We start from the raw sequence: 21988 nt of genomic DNA, 5'->3' as shown, positions 1-21988 counted from the left end.
TAGTGATCACTCATTAGTGATAATCTCTAACCAGATTTCTAGTTGAAGAGTAAGACTCCTAACGAGGTACCATCGTTAGACCGTTCATAAAGACAATTTACTGCCCTGGAGACCAAGTGTTGTAAAAGTTACATTGTGAAAGAGCCTTGAAGCAAGTTAAAATCTCAACACGAGCCAAAAATCCTCAGGTCAAGGGCACTGGAGGGTCTTCCTTTATCAATTCCTCCTGCTATTAATAACGTCCTGAAGAAAAGAGTCGTCTTAGAGCACCTGTATGCTATTAATTAAAGCTATGAAACAAGGTCAGTGGTCTGTGGCACTCACAAACGCAGCCCCCGACTCATTTCAGGACTCACACGTGCCTGACCGGAAAGAGGATGGAATATGAAAATGAGTTGCAGGAATTAGCGTGTTTGTGTAGGAGAATTTAATTAATATTTATTAATGTGTCCTAGATAAGCAGCATGCTACCCAAGTCAGGTGTGTGCTGTTGGGGAGATGACTCCCCTGGGCCCCCGGCTGCTCATAAAGGGGTGTGGCTGCTTATCTACATCAAATTAATATCACTAAGGACTTTTATCCCGTTTCGGTGACCCAGGGACCCCCCCCCACAGGGGTTGGGGTGTCCCCGGGCGGCAGCAGAGCGCGTGGGTACCTGGCTGCTAGTCGGAAGAGGTCGTCCACGGTGTCGGGGTGGTTTTGAAGGCCGTTGGGCTGCTCTAGGAGTTGGAAGGTGGGGATGCATAGCGCCTAGGAGAAAAGTTGTGGGGAAATTCATTAGGAATTAGCAGTAATTACGGCCCCTGCTCGCTGCAGGGATGGCACCGGAGCGGGTCAGGCCGTGGCGCATCAGGTTTGGGTCGCTCTTCCCCATGGGGTACGTGCCCTGAGGCAGCTCCTGGAAGAAGCTGCTCACCAGTTCTGCTTGAACCAAAAAAAAAAACCCCTTCTCCCCCCTCCTTGGTTCTGGTCACCCAACCACCAATTGATGGGAGAGCAGAGAGGGGCTGGGAGCACCCTGGGTTGGGTGCAAATGGCTCCACTCTGAGTGGGTGGAAAGGAGAACAGAAACGAAGGTGGTGAAGGGTCTGGAGAACCAGTTGTATGACTGGGGAAACTGGGGGGGTTCAGTCTGGAGAAGAGGAGGCTGAGGGGAGACCTCCTGGCCCTCTGCAACTCCCTGCCAGGAGGGGGCAGAGAGGGGGGGGTTGGTCTCTTCTCCCCACAAGTGACAGGGTGAGAGGAAACGGCCTCAAGTTGCGCCAGCGGAGGTTTAGGTTGGATATTGGGGAAAATTTCTTCCCCAAGAGGGTTGTCAAGCGCTGGAAGAAGCGGGAAGAGGTGGAGGCACCATCCCTGGGGGTACTGAGAAGACACGAAGACGCTTGGGGACGTGGGTTGGTGCTGGGTGAACGCCTGCACTCGATGATCTTCAAGGTTTTTTTCCAAGCAAAACGATTCTAAATTAGTGCGGGGGGAAGGTGCCCCCCCGGGACTCAGCACCCACCTGCAGCATGTCGAGGAGCCCCTGCCGGCACCCCTCCTCCATGCCGTACTCGTCCACCAAGATGCTGCCCAGGTAGAGGAAGCAGGAGTGCTGGTGCGCCCGGTAGACGTTCACCATCTGCGGGGAGACAGGCCCCGGTGGCAGCGCCGAGGCCGCCCGCTCCCCCCCCAAGGCCGCGGGCACCGCCGCAGGGAACACGGTGGCCACCGGCCTTCCCGAAGGGCTCGGACCCGTGTGGAGCCCCGGAACCGCCGGCACCCCGGGGGCTTCCTGACAGCCCCCAAATCCATGAGCTTTGTAGAAGCACAGACTGTTTTGGGCTGGGAGGGACCTTAAAGATTGTCCAGTGCCACCCCCTGCCCCGGGCAGGGCCACCTTCCACCAGCCCAGGTTGCCCAAAGCCCCGTCCAGCCTGGCCTTGAACCCTTCCAGGGAGGGGGCAGCCACAGCTTCTCTGGGCAGCCTGTGCCAGGGCCTCACCCCCCTCACAGGGAACAATTTCTGCCTCAGATCCCATCTAAATCTCCCCTCTGTCCGTTTAACCCCATTCCCCCTCATCCTGTCCCTCCCCCTGATGACGAGTCCCTCCCCCCTTTCCCGCAGCCCCTTTCAGCCCTGGGGGGCCGCCCTAAGGTCTCCCCGGAGCCTTCTCTCCTCCAGCTGAACCCCCCAACTCTCCCAGCCTGTCCTCACAGGGGGGCTCCAGCCCCCCAATAATCCTCATCCCAGCCCTTCCCCCAGCCCCACAGCAGGCAGGAGAGCCCCACAAGTACTCGCTCAGGTCTGGTTGCTCAGGAGCATCTCGGTGCTCCCCCTAATTTTTAACCCCCTCAGCCCAGCAGAAGCACGGGGTGGGGCAGGGAACATGGGACACCAGGCTGTCACCCCTACGAGGATTCACACTGCGTGGAGCTTCCCACAGCCCCCTCACACCACAGCAACAGCTGCAGGACCCCCCCAGAGCCACGGAGCGTTCTCCGATCACAGGACTGCAACATACTTCCCCCCCGCACCCCCCACCCCAAACACACAACCTGGAGCGCGGGGTTTGCGGGCGGCGGGGCCGTACCTGGGTGACGAGCGGCTGCAGCAGCGCGGCGGAGCCTTTGCCCACACAGCGCACGGCGAAGCGCAGGCACCGGCAGCACCGCTCCACGATGCGGTTATCGGCACTGTGTTTGTTCAGGGTCTCCGACAGCACGGGCCAGATCTGAGAGCACACGGAACCAGCTGGGTTGGAAAAGCCCCTGAAGCTCCTCCAGCCCCACCATGACCCTCCCCCTGAGCGTTCCCAACTCCCCCAGATCCCTCAGCGCTGGCTCAGCCCGACTCTTCAACCCCTCCAGGGATCCCGGGGACTCCCCCCTGCCCTGGGCAGCCCATTCCAACGCCCAACAGCCCCTTCTGCACAGAAATCCTTCCTCAGAGCCAGCCTGACCCTGCCCTGGGCAGCTTGAGGCCATTCCCTCGGGGCCTGGCGCTGGGGCCTTGGCTCCAGAGACTCATCCCCCCTCTCTGCCCCCTCCTGGCAGGGAGTTGCAGAGGGCCAGGAGGTCTCCCCTCAGCCTCCTCTGCTCCAGACTGAACCCCCCCAGTTCCCCCAGCCGCTCCCCAGCAGACCTGTGCTCCAGACCCTGCCCCAGCTCCGTTGCCCTTCTCTGGCCACGCTCGAGTCATTCAATGGCCTTTTTGGGGTGAGGGGCCCAAAACTGAACCCAGGAATCGAGGGGCGGCCTCCCCAGTGCCGAGCCCAGGGCTCAGATCCCTTCCCTGTCCCTGCTGGCCACGCCAGTGCTGACACAAGCCAGGATGCCGTTGCCCTCCTTGGCCCCCTGGGCACACTGCTGGCTAACTACCAATCACACACACCCCCCCCAGGTCCCTCTCTGACTGGCTGAGAGAAGGGTGAAAGCTGAACCACGATACCTCCCTCCTACCCCAAAATAAACCCAAATCCCTGCTACTGTCAGGCAAACACCACTGGGGTCCTGAAAACAAGAGGCACCCTCGTTACAGGACGTGTAAATTAGCTTTAGGTGGGAGCGAAGACCTCAGAGTGGCTGAATAGTCTGCCAGTGTCACAAGGGCAGGGAAATAAAAGCGCTGGGGATGTTTCCAGCACCAGGTTCCCCCTTTCCAGGGGTCTGAGGAGCCAAATCCCACCCCATCAGCCATCCCTGCTGAGAGGTGGAAGGTGCTTCTCCCCAACACCGCACCCACCCGTCAGGCAGGGACTGCAGCCCAAGCCATGGATCCCTCCCCCTCCAAATCCAGAAAATTCCTTCCCCAAATCGGGACCCACTTACTTCCTGAATGACTTTTTGGCACGGATGGATCTGTCCATTTTCTACAATGGGGTTGGTGTGTCTGTGAAAAGCAGCGGAGGGTTAATGCTGGTTTTTCTACACTGTCAGGTTTTAGTTTAAAGCCGAGGGGTTGGAGGCTGCAGGACGAGGAGCTGAAACGTGGTTTAAGAGGGGCTGGGGAGCCTTGAGCTTGGAGAAGCAGCTTCCAGCCCGTTCCTCCCAGGGCCAGCGGGGGCAACGAGCCATCACGGATTTGGTTTTAGGCCCTTGGGTGAGCAGCTCTGACCCACGCCTGGGCTGTGCCAGCGCCTCCACCCTCACCTGAATATGACAGCGAGTCGATCCAGGGGCACAGTAGGGTCTGAGGAGAGGCCATTGCTTGGCTCCTGAGAGAGCAGCTGAAAAACAAGGGAAAATGATGGGATTTCAGGACCTGAGAACGACCAAAGCCTGGAGGCCAGAGCCCACCAGCAGCCCCTCAGCATCCCTGCTGGGCCAGAGCAGAGCAGACATCTCCTCCCACCTGGGCAGCTCCTGGCTGTCCCCGAAAGACCAGAGAACACGCAGATCCCTTTGTTGAGAGGTCCCTCCCTCCTGCTGCCACCCCCACTGAGATTTCTGCTCTCCCTACCCTGGATCAGCACAGAACGGTCACCAAGGCCACCAGAATGGGATGTTTTGGGGCCCCGTGTTCCACAGGGAAGTCGACTTCCCACCTTCTCCACCCCAGAGACGCGGGGTGAAGGCGTTTGGGGAGGGGTTCAGGTGGCTCCTGCTACAGAAACTTGTTTCTAGGGGCTGTTTCTCTCCCTGTTTTATTAGCGGTGACATATTTCTCAGCCAGGAGAGACTTTGGGATAAGTCTGGTCTCGGTGCTGGACTCCTCCAGCTTCTGAGGACACACAATTCCCACGGTGGATCCAACCACTGCGCAAAGACGAAGCCACGGCAGCTTGATGGCCTCTGCCCTGTCCCCCCCAGAGTGGTGTCAGCCAAGGGGCAGGCGAAGGTGGCTCCGAGCAGGACGTACCTTTTTCAGCGCCATCACTTGCACGGCGCAGAGTTCACTGAGGCATTCTGCTATCTTCTCCAAGGGGAGCCTGGCGAGGACCAGGGCTGTCCCTGAAAGCAAGAGGAGACGGGCTCAGGAGCAGGAAGGCAGCACCCAAGCGTGGCCGGACACCGGACAGGTCCTCGGACAGGCCCTGCCTGCAGCCGTGTGCGGGCAGAGAGAAAGCAGGACAGCTTCCTGAGACTGGAAGAGGTTCACAGAATCCCAGACTCATCTGGGTTGGAAAAGCCCCTGAAGCTCCTCCAGCCCCACCATGACCCTCCCCCTGACCGTTCCCAACTCCCCCAGATCCCTCAGCGCTGGCTCAGCCCGACTCTTCAACCCCTCCAGGGATCCCGGGGACTCCCCCCTGCCCTGGGCAGCCCATTCCAACGCCCAACAGCCCCTTCTGCACAGAAATCCTTCCTCAGAGCCAGCCTGACCCTGCCCTGGGCAGCTTGAGGCCATTCCCTCGGGGCCTGGCACTGGGGCCTTGGCTCCAGAGACTCATCCCCCCTCAGGAGGGAGCACAGGGCTCAGATCCCTTCCCTGTCCCTGCTGGCCGCACTAGTGCTGACCCAAGCCAGGAGGCCGTTGGCTTTCTTGGCCCCCGGGCACGCTGCTGGCTCCTGTTCAGCTGCTGGTCAGTGAGAACCCCCAGACCCTTCTCCCCCGGACAGCTCCAGCCACCCCTCCCCGAGCCTGTAGCCACGCAGGGGGTGGTTGTGGCCCAAGGGCAGGACCTGGCACTTGCCCTTGTTGAAGCTCATCCCGTTGACGTTGGCCACCGAGCCAACCTATGCAAGCCTCTCTGCAGAGCCTCCCTGTCCTCGTGCAGATCGACCCTCCCGCGTCACTCGGTGTCACCCGCGCACTGACTGACGACACACTCCGTGTCCTTATCAAGATCATCGATAAAGATGTTGTACAGAAACGGTCCCAACCCCAACCCCCGAGGACCCCACCTGTGACCAGCCACCAGCTGGACTTAGCTCCACTGACCACCCCCCCCCGGGACTGTCCACGGGCAGTGCCTGACCCAGCAGACCCTTCGCTCCTCCAGGCCACGAGCAGCCAGTTTTTCCATGAGAATTCTGTGGGGAACTGTGTCAAACGCACCACTGAGCCCCAACAGGGCTCCCTTTGCACAACCTCCGGAGCTGCCCCATCGTTAAAGGTTTCAGAAACACCCGAATCCATCAGGAATCTTTGCAGCCTGGACACGAGTCCTGCATGGCCACGACCCAGCCGTGGCTGAAGAGGCAGACGCTGCCCAAAGGCCCGGTGAGGAGCGAACGCTTCGATGGCAGGCAGACCCATCTCATTGATAAATGTGGTTTTCAGGGGAGCTGAAAAACTACATTCCTGCGCCCAAACTGTCTCTAAAACGACAAATAGTTGCAATTTTCCATCCTGTGGGTACAGCGGCTGATTTCCAAGTGCTTGGATATGGCCGAAACTCACTGCTAGCTTGGCCGTGAGCACTGCAAATGGTTTTCTCCTGTATTTCAAGCTGAGAGCAGGGATGGAAACAAGTTAAAAACCCAGAAAGGATCTTGTTCTACCTCCCGCCCCACGTGAGCTCCTGAGAAGACGAAATGTGGCTGCGTGGAGCACCTCGGGATGAACACAGACACTCATCTAAGTACAAAAAGGTGTGAATACGGGGTTGTGGCACCCGTGGTGAGAGACCCGCTGACAACACAGGGAGTGTTTTTCCACACGCACCTTTCAGGAGCCCCACAGCAGCCTCTGGAGAGAGCGTGAAGGAGTCGAGGGAACGGGCTATCTCCAGCAGCCCGTTAAAGTGCTGAGCCATGTGGTCCCGACACACCGAGCAGATATTGTGGATGGCTTTGGCCGCCGCCGAGGCCAACCGCCTGTCGCACAGCCCCTTCATCAGGTAACCCAGCACGGGATCTGCGGAGGAGAAAAACGGGGTGAAAAGGGGGTTCCCGGGGAGCAGGTTGGCCACAGGGCGGCGGGGAGGGGAGAGGCTCACCCAGGAACTGCGGGTTTCTGTCCACCACCTCGCTCATCTCCCCCACCAGCTCGATGCTGGTGTAGCGGACGGCGGTGTGCACCGTCTCGGGGAGGCGAACCACCCCCTCCAGCACCTCCACCAGCGTCGGGTTGTTCTCCCTGAGGGGGAAAAAAAAGCAGGTGGTTTAGCCCCAATGTGGCTCCTGGACGGTTTCCACGGAGTAGCTGGTTTTGTTGAACCGGATTCGATGAATTGAGGCACCCTCAGCGAGTTCCCCGACGGCCCCGAGCTGTGTGCTGTGGTGACACGCTGAGGGAAGGATCCATCCAGAGGGACCTGGACAGGCTGGAGAGGGGGGACGGGCAAACTCCGTACAGTTCAACAAGGGCAAGGTCCTGCCCACGGGTCGGGGCAATCCCCAGCACAAACCCAGGCTGGGCGAGGAGGGGCTGGAGAGCAGCCCCCAGGAGAGGGACTTGGGGGGGTTGGGGGGTGGAAAACTGCCTGTGAGCCAGCACCGTGCACTGGCAGCCCAGAAAGGCCCCGTGTGCTGGGCTGCACCCAGAGCAGGGGGGGCACAGGGCCGGGGGGGGATTCTCCCCCTCTGCTCCGCTCTGGGAGACCCCCCTGCAGGGCTGGGTCCAGCTCGGGGGCACCAACAGCAGAAGGACACGGACCTGCTCCAGCGGGGCCAGAGGAGCCACGGAGATGCTGGGGGGGCTGGAGCCCCCCTGTGAGGACAGGCTGGGAGAGTTGGGGGGTTCAGCTGGAGGAGAGAAGGCTCCGGGGAGACCTTAGAGCGGCCCCCCAGGGCTGAAAGGGGCTGCGGGAAAGGGGGGGGGACTCGTCATCAGGGGGAGGGACAGGACGAGGGGGAACGGGGTTAAACGGACAGAGGGGAGATTTAGATGGGATCTGAGGCAGAAATTGTTCCCTGTGAGGGGGGTGAGGCCCTGGCACAGGCTGCCCAGAGAAGCTGTGGCTGCCCCCTCCCTGGAAGGGTTCAAGGCCAGGCTGGACGGGGCTTTGGGCAACCTGGGCTGGTGGAAGGTGGCCCTGCCCGGGGCAGGGGGGTTGGAACTAGATGGGCTTTAAGGTCCTTTCCAACCTAAACCATCCTGTGATTCCACGGTTCTATGAAAGTCCCCAGGGAGGCAGAAGAGATCTGAGAAGGTCCAACTGCTTCGAGAGCTCAGCCCCGGGGCTGCAGAACCGCCCCTCAGCCAGGGGTACTGCTCTGCTGCAGGACAGACCGCGTAGGCTAAGGATTATCTGTAATACAGTGTGGTTTTTAGAAGCTTCCCCCTGGGAAAGGACCCTCCTAGGAGTATCTTTGGGATAGTGGTGGTGTCTCTGCCAAACTGGCTCGGAGGCCGGGCCAGGCCCTCGCGGCCACGCGCAGGATGCTCGGCACTCACTGGTCGACGCTCTTCGCGATGGAGGCCATGATGAAGAGGACGGCTTCCGTCACCTCCCAGGGCGGGTTCCCGTCCTTCAGAGTCGCGTAGAGCTGCGAGGAAGGGAACCAGTCACAAAAGAAGCCACGAACACAATTTGGGGGGGGTGAATCCCACCCCGCTCCTCACCTCCTCCCCCCCGCCGCGGGCCTGCCGGAGCCCTGGTGTTCCACAGCCCACCCTGATGGCTTTGGGGACCAGAGAATCGTTTCCCTGCGATGTGACACCTCCTTCCAGACACGGGTGCTCCCCTGCGCACGAGGAGATGCTGCGCGTGGCCTCCTCCCCACCCCAAAAGGCCACCAGGGCTTGGGCTACCTCCTGCCACGGCCCCACAAACCCACCTGAGCAAAACATTCCACCGAGCCCACCAGGAAGATCAGATCTTTCACCAGGTCTGAAACCCGCATCCGGAATTCCCCAAAATCATCCGTTTCCTCTGGGACACCCTCCTAAGAGAGAGGAGGGAGAGAAAAAGGGTGAGAGCAGCTCAGAGAAATCCAGGTTTCCCCCCACCAGACCAGCTACGAAAAACCGAGCAATTCCACTCTAGAGGCGAGATCCACGGTTCCTGCCCTCCTCTCCCCAGACCAAGCTGCTCGAAGGAGAGTCCTGCACAAAACCAACACGCTGCGTGTTCCCGCTCTGACAGGCAGGGGAAGGGGTGGAAATCGAGGGGACGAGGAGCCGAGGAAGGAGGATAAAGCTCCCAGATTTCCAGGAGGGAGGTGACAGCACTGCGCTAGCAACCTGCACCAGCTTTATTCCAGCCAAAGGCCCCCGAGCAGGGGATGAGGTGTCTCTCCGCAGCGCTCAGAGCCTGGAGGGGAGGTGGGAGAGGTCAGCCCGCCGCAGGCAGACACCACAAAGCTCTGTTAGAAGAGCTGATTTAACAAAAGCTGTTTAATACAGCCGTTGTTATCACTCCCCATCCTCTCTCTGCAAGGAGTCGCAGAGCCCTGCAGCTACGGGGAGCCACCAGCCCCAGAACAGAGACACCCCACCCTGCTGAGGCTTGGGCTGCCAGCCCAAACCAGAGCTGGCCTAGAGATAAATCCTGCATATTTTATAACTGATAACCACTGTGCTAACAGGTATTATACTAAGCTATAACCAACCACCTATTCTGATGTAAGAAGTGGAAGTGTTGAAGCCCGAACGGCCCCCGAGCTGAAGCTGCTCAGTGTGTAGTCATGAGTGAAATACGTGTGCTTGTTAATGGAGGATGGAGCTTAAACGTCATAAAACACGTCTCTCCTCAATATATCGTTATCTTTCTTTGTGTGTGGGGGCAAGATAACGGGTTGTGGAGACAGTTGTCCGGCCTCGCGACCTGATGTGTGACCTGGCTCATAAATTAATTAGAGAAGCAGGGAAACTCCCTTGGCTTCTCCCTCGAGCCCTGGCCAGGCTCTGGGGAAATCTAATGTGGAGTGAAACCAGATGTTTCCCCTCAAAACAAAGGGGCCAGCTATTCTGGGGGGCTGATTTTTGGTGTATCAAGGCCGGACCCGCTCGCAGCGACTTTGGATGCCTCGGCTACGGGGGGACGCAGCGCGTGGGGCTCCCCCCTGGCTGGGAAAGGTTCCCCAAACCCTCGCTGTAACCGGGGCTGCCCAGCGACTGCGGGGCTGGGTGTGGGAACGGGTGCGAGGGGGGATGGACCTTCCTTCATCACTGCTCTCTCCCTCTCACGTAGCAGCCATCTGATGCATCACCCTCGATTTCCCTACCCGAGTGCATTATTCTGCCTTTTCTCACTGCATGTTTTCTGTATTACTCTGCCACGTTATTTAGTTATCCCCAGTAAAACACGCCTGCCCTTTTCACTCTGGTGTCTGAGGTTAATTAGCATCCTTAATCAGGCAAACCCTCCCGAGGAAGCAAACGCAGCCTTACGTGGTCGGAGTCGAGCTGGCAGTGCCGGGCCAGCGCGTGGAGCAGGCGCTGGATGTAGGCTTTGAAGATGCTGTGGATGACAGCATCGTCTGTCTTGTACAGGTGTTCCCCCAGTCTGTACCAGAAGTTAAATGAAATTTCTACCACCTGTTTAAGAAAGAAAAAAATCAGTTGGGTTTTTTTTTGTTTTTCCCCCTCCGCTCCTGGTGGAGAAACCTCCTCCGGGGGTGCCAGCAGCGTGATGGGGTGCCCCAGCTTCAGGAATTCATCACGCCCCCACCTTTGCCCATCTCCCCTGCTGCTTGTCACTTAATAAAGGATTTGAAACCCGCTGCGTGAATCTGAAAACCTGTCACCAGCCCTCAGAACTAAAAGCATTTTTCCTGGCAAAATTAAGACCGCAGCGTTAAGAACCGTCTCTCGCTTCAAAGCGTGGCTTCGTTTTGCATCACTCACAGCTGCCAGCGATAAGTTTTTATCTCCCCGACCCCAGACAGGAACAAACATCTCCAAGAAAACAGCTCAGGCTGGAAGGGGACGTTGCTCCAAAGCCTACAGGCTCTTTGTAAGCACAGTTATAAATAAAAAAAAAAAAAGAGCATGGATTTTTTTAGGGGCAGCTGCAGAGCTTCAAGTCCTCCTAAGCATCGCTGGCACAAGGTCGTGCCCAAAGGGGACTGAGCTTACAAGACCTGGAGAGGGGACTAAAAGAGGCACCGAGGCCCAGGCGAGCGCTGCAGAGACCTGGTGAAGCACAAACTGCTCCGCAATTTCCGCAGCAAACGAGCCCCCACGGCAGCAGCCATCGTTTCTGAGCTACCTCGCCCGCCCGCTTAGGTCTGACCTACCTCTGGGGCGCTGAAAAGCCTCTGGAAATCCCAGACCTGGATTCCCCATCCTCCCACCCAGCGCTTCAGCGGCCGCAGCCGTTCCCCAGTGGGACCTCAAGGAGGGAGGGGGAGCGCACCCCGGCAAATCCCAGCTGGCACCTGCCTGCTCCCCGCGGCTGATTCAGCGGGACGACCCCTCTGCGAAGGAACTGAACTCGGACTAAGTCAGCCGGGGGCCAGCTACGGGGATATAATTAACAGTTTTGGCAGAATAAAAGGGGATTGACTCTTAAATACGGTGTTCTGTGAGGCGGGACGGTCGGGGAGCTTTGCTGCAAAACATTTCACCGACTTAAGAGGGCAAAGTCGCGCCACAATCCCTGCAAAGCTTGACTTAAGTTGGAAAGAAAATAAGGGAGGCTTTCAGAGCTGTACTTGCAGTCCCACACGTCCCGGAGGCTGGGAAAGGGAAGCGGAGCCAAGTTTCTGCCTCACAAAGGCAGAGCGGGCGTTTCGCAGCCAGCAGCTCGGAGGAACTGAAGCCTCCCAACCACGTGGCAGCGTAAAACAAAGGTTTTTCCACTGAATCAACTCTGGCTGAGCGAGGTTTGGCGATGGGGGTGAGGAGAAAAGGGCGGGTAGACCCTCACGCACCTCGTACTGCGGGTGACCCGCACAAATCAGCAGCAGCTCCAGCGTCCGCAGGTCACCCAGCCCTTGGCCCGGCGTGCACACGATTTTATCTAGGAACGTCTCGCACAGCTCGGTGAAAACACGGCAATAATTGAGCACCCTGGGGAAGAAAAACAGGGCACAAGTCAGAAAGATCCACCCAGTATGGGAGAGATTCGGGTCGAGCAGGTAACGTGCCCCGGAGCTTTGTCTCAGATCAAAAAATACCAACTTCTGCTTCAACTTTCCATCAGCGGTTGGGAAACAGCGAAATAGGGGAACTTTGTTCCGAAGCAGGTGAAAGCACTGAGTTCCAATAAGCAAATCTTAAGGAAACTTTTGTTATGACCTGCGGTATCAGAGAAAACTTCTCCAAAATCACAGCACAGGGCGACAAGGCTCAGGACGTCCGTTAGGGACCGGCGGGAGGCTCCCCAGCACCTGGGAGGTGCCACGTTCCAGAAGAAAAATCTACTGAGTGACCCCAAAAATAAACCCAGGATGTCCCGCTGCCCACGCGGAGGACGGCGCTGCCTGACGCTGCAGCTGCTCTTAAGAGAATTCAGTGGCTGGGAGGAAGCTGGGCTCAGCTTTAAGACAGCAGAACCAGGGGGAGGAGTGAAGGGTCTGGAGGCAGAGCACGGTGTGATGGAGCACGCGCCTGCGAGACGACCTCAGCCGAGGGATTTGGGGGAAAGGTCCGAGATAAACCACTAGTCCCGGGATTTGGTTTTAGTATTCCTCTTCTGGAGAGGTTTAGGGAGTCATGAGCTGGCAGCATGCCCGGGAGCCAAAAAAGCCAACGGCCTCCTGGCTTGTGTCAGCACCGGTGTGACCAGCAGGAGCAGGGAGGTGACAGTCCCTGTGCTCGGCACTGGTGAGGCCACACCTGGAGGTTGTGTCCAGGTTTGGGCACCTCAATCCCAGAGAGATCTGGAGGGGCTGGAGCGAGGGCAGAGGAGGGCAACGAGGCTGGGGAAGGGCTGGAGAATCAATCCTGTGAGGAGGCAGGGCAGGAGCTGGGAGTGTTCAGTGTGAGGAGGAGGAGGCTGAGGGGAGCCCTCATCCCTCTCTGCAGCTCCTGACAGGACATTGCAGAGAGGCTGGGGCTGGGCTCTGCTCCCAGGGGATCAGGGACAGGACAAGAGGGAACGGCTGGAAACTGCCCCAGGGGAGGGTCAGGCTGGGCAGGAGGAGAAAATGTTTCCCAGCAAGAGTGGTCCGAGAGTGGAACAGGCTGCCCAGGGAGGGGGGAGTCCCCATCCCTGGGGGGGTTTCAGGGCCGTTGGGATGAGCTGTGGGGGATGTGGGGTAGGGGAGAACTTTGTGGAGTCGGGCTGAGGGTTGGACTCGATGATCCCGAGGGGCTTTTCCAGCCTGCAGGACTCTGGGGTTCTGTGAAATCCTAAAGCAACATGCACCCAGAGATGTGCTGCAAAGACACCCTAAAGTCTGACTTAAAGACAGAGGCGTGAGATTCTCCCCCACGTGAGAATTATTATTATTATTTTTTTAAATCCCTTTAGACAACCGGCGCATCTCCAGCAGCAGATGGAACGTGGTGAGACGTCGCCAGCCCCGTCAGCCGGGTCTTTACCCTCTACCTGGGAGCGCTGAGGGGAACCCATCCCCAAGAGAGACTGGAGAGAAAATGTCTTCATTACACCTAATTCCTGCAGACGAAAGCTCCCACATTTTTCAGGAGCGAAGGGGATGCTACCGCAGGGACAGCTTTAGCGAGCAGAGAGGGTGTTATAACAAACTTCGACATGGCTGCCAACTGAAGACTAATTCTATTTAACGGGAGGATAAGTAGGACCAGATGCCACTATACTTTTCGATTTCAGAAGGGTTTGCTTGGAGGAGCAACTACTCGTTTCGCTGGCGGAAATCTCGTTTAACGCGGCAGAGGTTTGGAATTTCCTTAAGTCAAAGGCAGGTACGTTAACTGGGCTTTGCACCCCGAGCTGAAACGAGGGCGATTCTTCAACCTCAATCATCTGGAAAGCCTCAGCGGGGAGCCAAGCGCCTCCAGGCAGCCGGGGAGCAGGACTGGAAAGCAGGCAGCTGGGTTTTGCAAGGCGAGATGAGCAGAGATCGAGCGAGAATCGCCAGGAGCTAAACCAGCGCCAGCCCTTGCCAAGGACAAAAACAGCGCAGGGATTTAAAAAATTTTTTTTTTTTCCAGCTGTAATCAAGAGCTGGTGGAATCGCCGCGCGCTGAGGATGGCAGCACCGTTAAAGGTTTGTGGCACAGCAAAAACTCTGTGAAGACTCTTCAGTTTTTAAGATTCTGGCTGAGCAGGAAGGGGGAAGGCGGTTTAGACGTCTCCAGGCTGGAAGGAGCAGGGACCGGCTAATCGCCATCCCAGGAGCCAAAAATCAGGTGCTGGACATCAATCCTAGGGCTTCGCTGCTGCTCTGGCTGTTCCCATCGATGGCAACACCGTGCATGGCCACAAAACACTCGTGTTTGGCAACGGGGACAGCAAATCCAGCCCAGCCAGTCTGCCCTTGGCAGCGCAAGCGAGCGCTGACATTTTTCATGTGTATTTTCTAAATATTTCTGTGTATTTTTCCAAATACACAGAAGCTAGCAAATTAAATTTAGCCCTTTTCCCTCCAAAAATAGATTGGACCCACCTAATTCTTATCAGTAACATTTTAAAACAGGAGAAATGGAGCAGAGTTGATCACGGGGTGATGCGGAAGCTGGTTAATCCGGGTTGAACACAGGCCAGGGGAGGGATGACTGGTTGGCTAGTGGTTGGCTAGCGGTTGGGTAGCAGGCCGGGCTGAAGAGGAAATACCAGTTTGGCACTGGGGAGGTTCCAGATCAACCTCACAACTGATCTTGTCTACGTTCATTAGCGACAGCCACATAAAAAAGGCAGAGTGAGAGTAAACAGAGTTCTCTGATGGAGCTGGGATGCCAGAGCTGTGCCGAAGAACAAAAACCAACTGAGCTGGAGCAGAAAAAGTCGTCAGCTTCTGACAACTCACGGACGGGTTCATCAGTCACAGGATGACCCAAACACAACACCACGAGGCGAGTGGAAAGGTGAGAGATGCCCGGCAAGGCACCACCTGCACCCAAGGGTGCCACGACGCCAACGGGTGGGAGCGAGGTCCCTCCCGGAGCAGCACGAGGCTCGCGGGCCCTTGTGAATTCAGCTGAACTCAGATTTCTAAGGGAAAATAAAAGCATCTCAGGACTGAAAGAGCTGGGCTGGCTCACGCTGGCTGCTTCCTACCTACAAATGCACCCAGGAATAAGGCCCAGCTGGGAAGCTCTTGGAGTTAAGAAGATGTTGGCAAAAGAGGCACAAACTGGCCTCAAATCAACCACCAGAGGGTTTCCAACCAGCGCAGCAACGTTTGGTAGCAGCCAACACTCATCAAAACCAGGCCTGAACGTGCTCGAGCAAGGTATGAAGGCGACAGCTCCTTTTAAGTCAAGACTAAGGGGCTGTTGAGCCAACCAGCACACCCAGACCTCGGGAAGAGCCGAGCCACAGAGGGATGGTTGTAGAGAGGAAGCAGTGGGAGCAAAAAGTTGCTCCTAAACTCTATATTAAGGCTGGTAACAGGACACTTTCACGAATCCCAGAACCATCTGGGTTGGAAAAGGCCCTGAAGCTCCTCCAGCCCCACCATGACCCTCCCCCTGACCGTTCCCAACTCCCCCAGATCCCTCAGCGCTGGCTCAGCCCGACTCTTCAACCCCTCCAGGGATCCCGGGGACTCCCCCCTGCCCTGGGCAGCCCATTCCAACGCCTACAGCCCCTTCCGCACAGAAATCCTTCCTAATATCCTAATATCTTCCTTCGCCCACCACAAGGAAGATTAAGCCTAAGTCTACCAAAGCTGGAGCTGAGCGCACACACCCAGGGCACAAATCGGTGCACCAAGGGTGAGGAAGCCCATTCGCTCACTCATTTTTGTTCAATAAATCCTTATTTGCCTGAGGGACGTCAGCGTGGCGCCCGCAAACACCGCGGCTTCCCAAAATAACCCACAAAATCAGAGGCACGGTGGGAGCTCGCTTACTTGTCGAGGTCCTCGCGCGCTACGGCCATGTGATAGGCACTCTCGAGGGTGAGGACGCCCTGGAAAAGCTGCAGGGCCAGGGGAAGGTTGGTCTCCACGTTCTCGATGGCGTAGAGGGCTGAGCACACGCAATCCGAAGCGGCTTCGTGGAGGTTTGAGGACGTCTTGTCTTGTTGCTGCAGGAAACAAGAAGCAGAAGAGGTGGGGGATTGTATGTGAAAAGAGATAGTAATGGATCAAAAAAACAGTTTTTTGGTGTCCCTGAAATAGTTTGTAGAGTGTCTGCGTAGCCACGGCCCCCAACAACTCACTCCTACCAGCCCTGCAAAGCTGGTGCTGCTTTACCCCCCTCAAACACTTGAGGTCAAAACTGACCCTCCACAGCAGGACCCCCCCCGAGTCTTCCTTGGGAGAGTGAAACACAGGAGGTAAAACGTCAGTCAAACCCCACAGCAGTTCAGAAGGAAATAAAACAGAATCCCAGAACCATCAGGGTTGGAAAAGCCCTTGCAGCTCCTCCAGCCCCACCATGACCCTCCCCCTGAGCGTTCCCAACTCCCCCAGATCCCTCAGCGCTGGCTCAGCCCGACTCTTCAACCCCTCCAGGGATCCCGGGGACTCCCCCCTGCCCTGGGCAGCCCATTCCAACGCCCAACAGCCCCTTCTGCACAGAAATCCTTCCTCAGAGCCAGCCTGACCCTGCCCTGGGCAGCTTGAGGCCATTCCCTCGGGGCCTGGCGCTGGGGCCTTGGCTCCAGAGACTCATCCCCCCTCTCTGCCCCCTCCTGGCAGGGAGTTGCAGAGGGCCAGGAGGTCTCCCCTCAGCCTCCTCTGCTCCAGACTGAACCCCCCCAGTTCCCCCAGCCGCTCCCCAGCAGACCTGTGCTCCAGACCCTGCCCCAGCTCCGTTGCCCTTCTCTGGCCACGCTCGAGTCATTCAATGGCCTTTTTGGGGTGAGGGGCCCAAAACTGAACCCACTCAGCGAGGGGCGGCCTCCCCAGTGCCCAGCCCAGGGCTCAGATCCCTTCCCTGGCCCTGCTGGCCACGCCAGTGCTGACACAAGCCAGGATGCCGTTGCCCTCCTTGGCCCCCTGGGCACACTGCTGGCTCCTGTTCAGCTAAAACACTGCCCTGCTCATTCCCCCAGCCTGTTCACGGAACATCTCCAGCTGGAAGGGACCCGTGAGGACCACCGAGTCCTCAGTGAGGATGGAGATGAGTTTTCTCACAAGCCGGTGTGAAATATTTATCCTTTGGATGTTCTGGGGGTGAGCGAGTGGATTTCAGGCCCCTCCTGGCAGAGGTTCAGAGCGCCTGTGCGGGGCTGATTTAACAGGCGGTTTAATGGCTCCCAGGGAGCCCCGAGTAATTAAGGCAGGGGACGAGGCTGGCATACTAAGGAGGAGGAGAGAGTGAGCAGCGAAGCGCGGAGAGGAAACAAAGGAGCAGTAACTCTGAGGGAGCCTCTGTGCATCCTCCTCCATGGGGTCTCAACGCATCTGGAAAACGATCCAGGATCCCGCCGGAAGGTGGAAGGGGAGAAAGGCAAAAACGCCCGTTTACAAGTGGTGTGAACGCAATAAAAAGGCCCCAGAGCCAACAGCCCCGGTCTGGGGGAGAGGGGTTCCTGCTGCAGCCCCCCCGAGGGGAGCCGGGTGTTGAATATTGTCTGTTCCGTCTCCCCCTGAACGGGAGCCCTCGTCTGCATTTGTCATTAATTAAATCTGTGCCACGGGCTGGATGCAAACGAGGGATCATCCTGTTTAACAACAGGAGGAGGGACAGACAGTTGTGGCGCTGGGTGACAGGGCTGGGCAGTGTCACACAGAAACCTCCATCCTCCAGGAATTCCTCGTCTCTGTTCAGCTCCTCACTCTCCCTGTCGCAGCCACAAGGGATATTCTCCTACCCGGCCCTGTTTCACCAGCCTCTTCAGCTCTCAGGTGTTCAGCCAGGGCAAAAAAAAAACCTTCAGTAGTTAATTTTCCAAGGTGAAATTGTCAGAAAAAGAATAAAATAGTCTTTTACTGAAGATCTGGAAAGAAAGCAAAACAAAACCAAAAAACCACTGGGTTTAGTATCAAGCACACGCAGTTTCTTCAACAACAGACAACTCTGAAAGCCAAAACGACCCAACATTTAAACCCAGGGGTACAGCAAACTTACTCCAACAATGCACTGAGCAAATTTATTTCGCTCAGAGCCCCACAGAACAATTGGAGTCGGAGCAAGGACCAAGCACAGCGTGTTTCAGACCAAAACTCTCTTTCAAAGCCTGAGCACGCTCAGAAGTTCACCCAGCACCTACTCTGGCGGCAGCAGCAACCCACAATCGGGGCTAGAAAGGGTCATTTCTTGGGCGTTCAATCTTTTATCCTGCTCTGAATGTTTCAGGAGAAATGGGACCCGGCTCCTGCTTGAGATAGGGAAGAAATCTGCTTAATACAGGCTGCAAAATGGATGGTTAGTACAGCAGGAAGGAGAACTGATACAAATAGAGGATTAAACGGTCTTTGAGCTTTTCTTCTCGGTGCAGTGTCTCTGGCGAGTGCAGGAGGGAGCTTCTGGGGATGAAGGAATCGCTGGTGGCTGTCCCGGAGCCGCAGCGCCACGCCGTCCGTCTGTCCAGCTCCACAGGAAAGCTCTCGGGAGGTTTGGGAGTCTTTCCCCACAGACTCTCTGGGTCAGGAACGAAAAATCCTGAAGGATTGTCTCTCCTCCACACAAGTAGCCAAACAGCCCTGTGCCTATTTTTTTTTTTTTTGGCTTCTGAAAATTCCACCACTAGTTTCTGCCCATCGCTCTTGTCCCCAAAACACAAATCCTGAACTAAAGTCTCCTTGTTGCACTGTTTTTTTTTTTTTCCTTTTAAATATTTACAGTGGGTTGTTGCTAATTCAGTTGGGTAATGGTGACACGTGGCTCTGTCAGGGAAGGGCAAATGGGGCACATTGATCAAAGCAGGGAAGGGCTAAGCACAGGGCAGCATGTTTCTGAGTTTTTGGAAGAAACACTTTTTTTATCGTGCAGTTCAACACAACACACAGGCTGAATTAATTTTTGCAGGTCTGGAGGGGGCATGGGAGTTTGAGAAACGGCACAGTCACTTTTCCACAAATCACTTTGCAACTGTCTGGTGTTCTTTAATAGGGAAGCTGGACAAAACAAAGCAGAATTGTCAAATATTGCTGCTAAGGGGCCTCTGCAGATTCTTCACAGCTGTATGAGCCTGGCAACAGGTAAAAGCAAATAGATAAAATTGTGATGTTCGTTCATCCTCATGGCTGCAGGGTGAGTTGATAACAGTAGTAGATATTACTGGGCTGTGTACGGCTCGTTTGCACGTCGACACGTAACACTGCTAACGGCTAGTTAGTAGATCAGTGTTTTACACTGAATTTATACTTGAATTTGTGCTGTTGCATGAATCGGCAGTAAATGGGCTGAGCCAGCGCTGAGGGATCTGGGGGAGTTGGGAACGCTCAGGGGGAGGGTCATGGTGGGGCTGGAGGAGCTGCGAGGGCTTTTCCAACCCAGAGGATTCTGTGACCAAGCACACGGGCAGAGGAAACCCTCAGTGTGCTTCTGCTGTCCCCCTCGAGGGACCAGCCAGTTTTAAGTGTTATTTCTGTGCTGTTTATGAAGCTTCCCGGGGCTAAGAGGAGGCGGGGGAGACGCGTGGGAACCCGGTGCTCTCCGAGCGCCCTCCAAGGCGCAGTGCGAGAGGAGGGAGGTGGCTGCAGGCAGCACGGGCAGGTTCCTGCGGGCAGAGAGCTCGCTCCGCCCTGCCTGCCAGTGGAGAGGGACAAGGTGGAGCCCAGACAGCTCCTCTGTGCGACAGGAAGGGTGAGACTCATCTTCCTCACCAGCACGGGAAGGCAGCCGTGCTCCTCAGAGACTCCCGGGTTTAAAGGCGACGCCGTCCCGGTACCCAAGGCCCACCACCACCTCATTTCCCAAGAGAAATACTCACCAGCACCTCGAAGAGGAGGGACAGTAACTTGCTGTTTGCCATGAAGGTGCTGTCCAGGACGCCCAGGTTGAACCAGCTCCCCAAGCACCGGAAGATTTTGATGAGCATCTTCTCATCGTTGCCCGCTTTCTCCACACACGTCATCTACGGCAGGACAAGGAAGAGCTGCTTAAGAGCCCAACTCCAATGGGGAATTTCACAAGCAAAACAACAGAAACAAGAATCATCCAGGTTGGAAAAGCCCCTGAAGCTCCTCCAGCCCCACCATGACCCTCCCCCTGAGCGTTCCCAACTCCCCCAGATCCCTCAGCGCTGGCTCAGCCCGACTCTTCAACCCCTCCAGGGATCCCGGGGACTCCCCCCTGCCCTGGGCAGACCATTCCAAGGCCCAACAGCCCCTTCTGCACAGAAATCCTTCCTCAGAGCCAGCCTGACCCTGCCCTGGGCAGCTTGAGGCCATTCCCTCGGGGCCTGGCGCTGGGGCCTTGGCTCCAGAGACTCATCCCCCCTCTCTGCCCCCTCCTGGCAGGGAGTTGCAGAGGGCCAGGAGGTCTCCCCTCAGCCTCCTCTGCTCCAGACTGAACCCCCCCAGTTCCCCCAGCCGCTCCCCAGCAGACCTGTGCTCCAGACCCTGCCCCAGCTCCGTTGCCCTTCTCTGGCCACGCTCGAGTCACTCAATGGCCTTTTTGGGGTGAGGGGCCCAAACCTGAACCCAGGAATCGAGGGGTGGCCTCGATTAAACACAATAAAATAAAATAGAAATAAGAGAACCCAATAGAATAAAGCTGACTTTAGGAAAGCTGTCTACTAATTCAGCATCAAGAACCACCCCACAACACTTGGCAAGAGGTGGGGGTGGGACAGTCAGCAGTGCCCCCACGAGAGGCACGTGGAGCTTTCAGCGACCCAGCAGCGGTGCTGTACCTACGTGGAGGCCAAACTCTGGGCAGAAGACACCCGAGGACGCCCACCCCAGCAGAGAGAGGACCTGTGCCTCTACCCAGGGTGGCCACGTCCCCACGCTGGTTTTGTAACCAGGAACGGGGCAGCTCTGCAAACGTCCTCTCGAGGGCACACGGACTCAGCACCCTCTCAAAGGCCACACCAAGCACCTACCAACAGCAGCACCCTCCCCGCCCCGAGTGAAGCTGCTCTGGACTTGGTGAGATGTCGGGGCAGAGCTGAAAAACCCTCTCAGTCAAATTTAGCTGCTCTTACAAAAGGGAGAAAAGCAGTTTGAGTGTTTTCATTCATTCCCAGCCCATCATGTTTTGGCAGGATCCTGTCTCGGGCTGCCGGAGCACAGACACGAATTGAGTTGCATATGTGATAAATCCCTAAACTGACTCAAATCTCAATTTAATATTCCTCACCACAAAGCAACCACTGCCAAAGACTGGTCCTGAGAGCTGGGCCGACCCCAAAGGCCGAGCCAAGGACTGTCCTAACACGCCATCACGGTGTCAGACAGGACGTGGGTCTGGCAGCGGCCAACCCTTTGTTTCCAGTGATGGCCAACGCTTGTGCTGCACCTAACAGCAACCTTTAGCAAAGCTTAACAGCAAAGGAAGCCCTGAGCTCTCCAGGCTGAGGGAAAGGAAGGATGGGGGGAGAGGAAGGACCTGGAGAGGGACTCCAGGCTCCCCTCTCCCTAGCAGAGTCCCGAGCAATCGTGCACAAGAGCTCCCCGAGATCCTCACCTCACACTTCAGCCCTGCAGGCAGACCGTTGTATTTCATCACAGTCCCCATCCAACATTTTAAAACCTCATTTTGGAACCCCAGAAAAGGGAATTCATTCAGCATTTCAATCCTGCGCAGAAAAATTTAACGTCGCTCTTCGGGCAGGTGGTTGAAATACCCCGTGCTGGGATTTACCACCAAAGCTCCAGGCAGATGCAGAGGAAATCTGAAGAGAAAGTCGAGCCTTGGTGATCCACCACCGGCTTCTGGCATCGTCTCCGGGAAGGTGAAGTGCTGAGGCTCGGACAACAGGCCCAAGTTGATGGCCCAGGTTCAGATGAACCCATGTATTTTATAACCAATAACCACTGTGCTAGTGGGTGTTGTACTGAGTTATAACATCCCACTTACGTGCTGTAAAAAGTGCTAAAGCGTTGACTCGATGATCCCAAGGGTCTTTTCCAACCTGAAGGATTCTGTGAAATATTGAAGCCTGAACAACAGGCCCCGAGCCAAAGCTGGTAACTTCGCATGTAGTTATTAACAAAATAACGTAAACTCCCTGGTGAAAGGTGC

General features: G+C 56.8%; 1 protein-coding gene across 8 annotated transcripts in view; it reads right to left on the bottom strand.

Moving 5' to 3' along the window:
• TNPO3 (transportin 3) overlaps window positions 1–21988 on the bottom strand; it is a 48723-nt gene that overhangs the window by 3863 nt on the left and 22872 nt on the right. For 3 of the 8 annotated variants that reach the window (XM_074903588.1, XM_074903589.1, XM_074903590.1), the window contains exons 5-18: window positions 19731–19874; window positions 15757–15932; window positions 11689–11827; window positions 10205–10351; window positions 8650–8757; window positions 8267–8358; window positions 6867–7006; window positions 6593–6784; window positions 4844–4935; window positions 4135–4211; window positions 3814–3874; window positions 2577–2717; window positions 1508–1624; window positions 656–750 (exon numbers count right to left, since the gene is read on the bottom strand). In XM_074903588.1, the coding sequence (XP_074759689.1) occupies window positions 656–750; window positions 1508–1624; window positions 2577–2717; window positions 3814–3874; window positions 4135–4211; window positions 4844–4935; window positions 6593–6784; window positions 6867–7006; window positions 8267–8358; window positions 8650–8757; window positions 10205–10351; window positions 11689–11827; window positions 15757–15932; window positions 19731–19874 (1721 nt within the window). The remainder of the gene's footprint in view (window positions 1–655; window positions 751–1507; window positions 1625–2576; window positions 2718–3813; window positions 3875–4134; window positions 4212–4843; window positions 4936–6592; window positions 6785–6866; window positions 7007–8266; window positions 8359–8649; window positions 8758–10204; window positions 10352–11688; window positions 11828–15756; window positions 15933–19730; window positions 19875–21988) is intronic. The other 5 variants (XM_074903592.1, XM_074903596.1, XM_074903591.1 and 2 more) reach the window with 5 other exon arrangements.

This window comes from Athene noctua, chromosome 3 (genome assembly GCF_965140245.1).
Source record: "Athene noctua chromosome 3, bAthNoc1.hap1.1, whole genome shotgun sequence".
Classification (NCBI taxonomy): domain Eukaryota; kingdom Metazoa; phylum Chordata; class Aves; order Strigiformes; family Strigidae; genus Athene; species Athene noctua.
Note: the sequence above shows the minus strand (reverse complement) of the source record. Positions and strands in the feature narration are given on the sequence as shown.